At 36.2% G+C, this 6115-nt stretch overlaps 3 protein-coding genes and 1 non-coding gene across 4 annotated transcripts in view; 2 read left to right on the top strand and 2 right to left on the bottom strand.

The window, feature by feature from the left end:
- The window catches only part of LOC103312922 (cuticle protein 8), a 66111-nt gene that overhangs the window by 51140 nt on the left and 8856 nt on the right, over positions 1–6115 (bottom strand). The gene's annotated exons all lie outside the window — the stretch shown is intronic.
- Positions 2203–2393, top strand: LOC135266424 (U2 spliceosomal RNA). The gene has a single exon (XR_010334485.1). It is a non-coding gene; the product is annotated as a U2 spliceosomal RNA (small nuclear RNA).
- On the bottom strand, positions 2572–3993 carry LOC657725 (uncharacterized protein). The gene has a single exon (XM_001810578.4). It carries the CDS (start codon positions 3846–3848, stop codon positions 2628–2630), a length of 1221 nt encoding a protein of 406 aa, XP_001810630.1. The 5' UTR covers positions 3849–3993; the 3' UTR covers positions 2572–2627.
- Ccm3 (Cerebral cavernous malformation 3) lies at positions 4070–5268 on the top strand. The gene is made up of 5 exons (XM_064356783.1): positions 4070–4278; positions 4326–4503; positions 4551–4677; positions 4724–4888; positions 4941–5268. Exons 1-5 carry the CDS (start codon positions 4207–4209, stop codon positions 5023–5025), a joined length of 627 nt encoding a protein of 208 aa, XP_064212853.1. The 5' UTR covers positions 4070–4206; the 3' UTR covers positions 5026–5268.

Here is a 6115-nt window from a genome sequence, read left to right as displayed (position 1 = left end):
AAACTTAGAAATAAGATTTAGGGCACGACTAGCTTGCGAGGAGTGCTGCAAAGGATTGAGTGCGACAAGTCTTATAAAACAAGTGTAATAAACGATTTTGTTTTCATTTTTACATAAAAAACGATAAAACTGGTAAAGTTAGTAGGGTAAAGTGCACAGTTATTGAGCAGATGTCCAAAAACTATAAAAAATATTTTAAGTTTAGGACGATTTTCACTCTTCAAACTCTTATGCTGATTCTATTGTCTTTTTCTTTTTGCGAACTCAGTTATTGAACAGGGGTGTCCAAATGACACACAAATGTTTTAGAAAATAAAGAAAGCCGGAAAATCATAGTACTTCAGAATGAAAAAATAAAACAATACAGAAACCAACAACAAAACACCGCAAAGAAAATATACTCAGCCGCCAATTCACAATCATTTAGTCTATCCGAAAACTCCTGAAAGAAAGAAAGAGATACAAAAGACAAGAGTACCATTTGCTATCTCATCAAAAATATATCGAATAGAATATCGAATAGAAAAAAAAGAAAAACCAACAAGAGACGACACGAACTGAAAAAGAAAAACGAAAGAGGAAACGCGAGAAAACCAAAAAAAGAGATCTGCAAAATCTATAAATTATTTGCTCCACCTGCCTAAAAGAAATACAAGTGAAGTTATTTCTAACATGTGTGAAGTGTGAAAGCTTCTTTCACAGCCATTGTGTTCCCAAAAGGTACATATTATAATCCTAAGAAGGCCCCTTCAGAACACTTTGCCTTTTTTAACATTTTGTTTTGTTTTATAGGTATTTTTTAAAATTAACACTTTTCAAAGATTTTTACCCCGTTTTGAGCTTTGTACTAGTAGGCCCCTTCAGCACACATAATTTTTTTTAACAAATATGCCGTTTTTCAAAGTAATTTTCTTAAATGTTAAAGTTTTAAGAAATTTGCCCGGTTTTTCTGCTGGGACACTCCAATAAAAAAATTAATCCAAACAAATTCGAACAAGTCCTTATGAGCGAAGCGAATTCACTTTTGAAAACACTTAAAATTCGCCCTTTTACCCTTGTTTTTTAACGGACTTTATAAAATTGACATTTTTCAAAGATTTTATCCTGCTTTGAAGATTGTACATCCCTGTTTTTTGACATGTTTTTGAAGCATATTAAAAAAGCTTTTGGCTCAAGAACCCGTTCAATACAACAGTTAAAATAATAAGAATTCTGTACTATTTTTATAAAGTAGAACGTATGCTACACAAACTCATGTAGATAACGATTTAAAAAAAAAAAATTGGTAGATTTTTCCCACAGGATAAATCACGTCTGTGAAATTGATGTAAAAACTGTATTTATTAATAAGTTAGGATTTTATGCGCTTACTCCATATTTTGAAGTTTGTACTAACTATACGAGTCAGCTGATCTTAAGAAACATGTTTTTTTAATACTATTCTAATTCTGAATCATGAAAAAATTTAAAAATATAAATGAACTTTAAATGGTTATTGAGTCGACATAAATTCACAAAAATTGCCTCCGAAGTGATTTTTTCTGTAGATTTGGACTCAGTGATTAATTTTCTGAGTTAAGTTTTCCTTGCCTTTACAACTAGTGCTGTCCTCTAACGAACAACATAGACATTAAATAAATGTGTCTGTATTTTCAGTATCCTTAAAAAATTTCTTACGTGAATAATTTTTTTAAAGTAATTGACTCTTCACCACTTCAAAAATACCACAATATATTATAATTATATAATATAATTAATATTATAATTTTGAGACTTTTGAACAATTACATTTTGAACACAAAAAAAGGAAATATTTAGGATCGGTTTATAGAAAGCTTCATTAAATTTTAATTCGTTGCTAAAAGTTAATAACACGAATGGACCAATGAAACTGGTTCAATGCGGTCACCTGATCAGTTAATCACGCATTTAATTGCGGATTAAATTAATAACGCTTCTATAAACCGACCCTTAAATTTTGATTTTAAAGCTTTGCTGCTAATTTCCAAAATAACCAATTTTTTGGAATAATAATAAATTAATGTGTTTTTTTTGGCAATTGTCTTGAAAAGTCGGTGTAATATTGATCGAATAGAGCGTGACAAGTACGGTAAGTTTCTACGACATGGCGCCACTATCTGCTGTTCACGATGCTTAACGTACAGTTTGACAACAAATAGGTGTTTCGGAGAATTGTTCGGCATCGCTTCTCGGCCTTATGGCTAAGATCAAAGTGTAGTATCTGTTCTTATCAGCTTAATATCTGATACGCCCCGCATGCGGGGCCAGTATATTAAACTGATTTTTGGAAATTGACGGAGGCTAGGGGCTTGCTCCACCTCCGTCGCGGGTTGGCCCGGCATTGCAGTACAGTCGGGATCGGCCCACCTAATATAACTCAAAAAATCTCACCCCCTTATAACATAAATCTAAAAGACAATTAGTTTACTACTCTCATCAATTTCAGCGTAGACCGTTGTTTTAAAAAAGGAAAACGCCTGTATTTTAATTTCAAACATGATACGTCGTCGGTTTTAATCATTACGATTTGAATTAAAATAAAAATATACATTTCAGAATCATAAAATTTATTTATTTATAGTTACAGTTTTCTGTATTTATAGTTTTCAGCATAAACCGCTGAAGAAATCTGACGCGTTCTGCACCTTGGAGGAGGGCAAATTATTCTGCATTTCCCTCTTCTTCTCATGCTTTTTATGTTTATGGGTAACCTTTTCAAAATCTTCGAAATACTTGATGTTCCAAAACTTGATGTCATTGTTGTGACTACTGGAGGCAATAAACTGTCCGTTGTTGCAAATATCTAGTTTTTCAACGGACAAGTCATGTTGTCCCACGATGCCTAGATGTCTGTGAGGGAACAAATGCGTCGCTCTTAAAACCCCATCTTCGCACGCAGTCACGACGATATTTTCAGTGATTGGAATCAAATCATTAATTGCGGACTTAGTCCCTGGGAAAATATCGCTATGTAGCCCAAACTCATTCCAATTATACAGCAACAATCGGCCTTTGGACGACCCAGCCAATAATTTACTCTCCGACCGGAAAAGCCCGAGACAAGTGAGCTCCTCGTCGTATTCTTCAGACTGCATGTGAATTTTTCGATTATTCAAATCTATTGTTGTAAGAGAACCATCGCCGCTTGAACACAACAAAAGACTTTTAGCCTCGTTCGTTACCAAATCGCTGATATAATCCTCGTTTTTCTTAGTTCGATAAATCGGCTTTGAGGCGTTTTGCCGCAAATCCCACAGTTTCACACACCCGTCGTCGTCTCCAGTCGCGAACAAATTCTCATCAATCACCAAAAGACTATAAATCGGTGACTCGTGCGCCTCGTCGTAGAACCGGGACAATTTCCCACTTTCAACATCACTTATCATAATTGTCTTGTCTTTAGCCACGGAAAATAAACTTTCACCGTCTCCACTAAACTCAATGTCTCGACAAGCCTTCGTATGCACTTCCAACGTGCGAATAATCGAATTTTCCTCGTTAGAGTATTTGTAGAGAATAATATCGCCCACGATACTCGCAACAGCTAGCAAGTCCTCCTGGGGGTGAAACGAAATATCCGTTATAAAATCCTCGCAGTGGATAACAGGGGGGTGGTCACGCTTCTTCTCAGCGGCGCTCCGAATGGCCTTAATCACCTCATCTTCCTCCTCTTCTTCGGGCCCCCCGTTTGCTTCATTCTGATCATCAGGGGACTCGTTTTCATCAGAAGACTCGTTTTCGTCAGAATCGGACATGCTGACGTCGGAATCGTCCGAATCCGAGTCCATTTCGTCTTCTTCATTGTTTTTATCACGTTTGTTGCACATTTTTCAAGTCAGGTTTTTGAGGTTAGGAGAACGGTGTGACAGATTGTGCAAACAACCGAAAAAAATTTCTCGCTCAAAAACCGTTAAAAAACGAAAGATCACTAGCACTGCATGGAAGTCAAACACGGAATCACATTTTATGAAAAAAATTGCCAAAACGGTTGACCATAATTAGAAAAAAGTGATTCGAACGTACACACACTCGGGCACTTGTCACGCCAAGTTTCCTGTCAAACGGTGACAGTTGACAGTTAAGAAAAATATTTACCTTGTTCCTTGAAATTTTTTCGTTATCTTATCAGTTGGGCCCCGCAAACAACGTATTTTTCGTCACACCACCCACCCCTAGCCGAGAAATATGACAATGGGCGATGAAACACCGGTCACATCGTTGATACTTCCCGTGCTGATACGCCCCATCCTTTCCCAGGTAATTGCGTAAAAACGGTTCAAAAAGCGTAATTCGACAAATTCCAGCTCGAAAAGCAAGACATATCGGCGTCGCAGACCCTCCGCTCCGCCCTCACCAAAGCCGAAGCCTCCTGTCCCGGCCTCACCCATGAGCTTGTTTTGGGTATCATGCGAAAGGGGGACCTCACGGTCAACCTAAACGAAAGCATCCTGCGTTTGCAGGGCGCCGCCACCGAAACCGATGGTATTTGAGCGGATTTTCTAGTGGTTTTGTGTTAATTTTAATTGTAGAGTACAGACTGAACAGGTCAGAAGACGCCTTCCAGGAACTCAACCGCAAATCGGCGGCGCTTAAGCGCATTCTTAGCAGAATCCCCGACGAGATCAACGACAGAAAAACGTTTCTCGAAACGATCAAGTACGTTGCTGACCGCTGATTGTTTGTTGTTTATTGGAGTTTTCAGGGAAATCGCAAGTGCCATTAAAAGGTTACTAGATGCCGTAAATGAAGTCAATGGGTTCATTCCCGGAACCACTGGCAAACAAGCGCTAGAGCAGCGCAAAAGAGAGTTTGTCAAGTTTTCCAAACGCTTCAGCAACACGCTTAAAGAGTATTTTAAACAAGGACTGTAAGTGGGCTGGTTTTCATTGTTTCGTTTCCTGTTACGTTGTTTTTTCCAGTGCCGACGCTGTTTTCATTAGCGCACTCTACCTCATACACCAAACTAATATGATTATTGCCACTGTTAAGCAAAAGTGTGAATAAGTTGTGATTAACTATTTTTTTAATTAATTTATTAGACAAGAGTATTGTTATGAATGGGTTTAAGGCGGAGTTCTACAATTTGCTGTTTGTTGTTTTTTATTAATCTAATACAAATTTTCCACCAACTGTTGAAAGTATTCCTGTATAGAAAATATTTTAGTGAAGAGTGCAAAAATTTAGATAGTATTATATTATCAAAATAAATATGTAATAAATTGTATTAATAAACGACTATTTTAAGAACGTCTCGCTTTATTAATTAACCCCTATCCCGTGTTATACCCATACTTTACACAATACAACCATTCGAGAAGCCGTTATTTACCATAAATAGACGGTATCAAAAAAGATACAGGAAAAAATACAACTGGTAGAATGTCACTCGTAATTGTTACGACGGTACGTAGCAATTTAAGTTTCCAAAAATATCATCGTTACATGAGGATCTAAATCAAAATGTAACAGGAAACATGATCGCACTAATTTATTTTTTAAGACTCCAGTAATTGTACCCACCCTATTACTGACAGTAGGGATGTAACTTTTTTATTTTCTGATACAGACGACTAAAAAATCAGGAACAAATAACCGACTGCTCCATTTACACTTATTTAATGAAACCATTACAAGAGTCGTCTTTTTTCCGGCATCTCAAAAACTAATCACTGCACAAAAGTCGGGGTTTGCTATTAAATACTTTGTTTTTTCTATGCATGTGAATGTTTCCAGAATTTTTCTACGATTTCTTATACAGTCAGACTTCGATAACTCCAAATGGCAATTGCCAACAAAACTAATTATGTTATGGAAAAGTCCTCCTATCAAAAATAACAGAAAAAATAAAACTATAGCTAATGTTGAAAAAAATATTAAAATGGTAGGTTAATATTATAATATGTTTTAATACAAAATTTAATTTGACATTACATAGCACCCCACAAAAAAATTTTGATTATTTCTTGTCCTTGTTTTTCCAAGATGCTTAATGTTTTGTGCAAATAATATGTAAAAAAATTGTTGCAAGTTTCAAAGTGTTAGTGGTGGGCGAAAATTTTTGGTTCAAGGTCTGTCAAAAAAATTCGAGGTTGTT

The sequence above is a fragment of the Tribolium castaneum genome, chromosome 5 (genome assembly GCF_031307605.1).
Source record: "Tribolium castaneum strain GA2 chromosome 5, icTriCast1.1, whole genome shotgun sequence".
In the NCBI taxonomy this organism is placed as follows: Eukaryota; Metazoa; Arthropoda; class Insecta; order Coleoptera; family Tenebrionidae; genus Tribolium; species Tribolium castaneum.
Note: the sequence above shows the minus strand (reverse complement) of the source record. Positions and strands in the feature narration are given on the sequence as shown.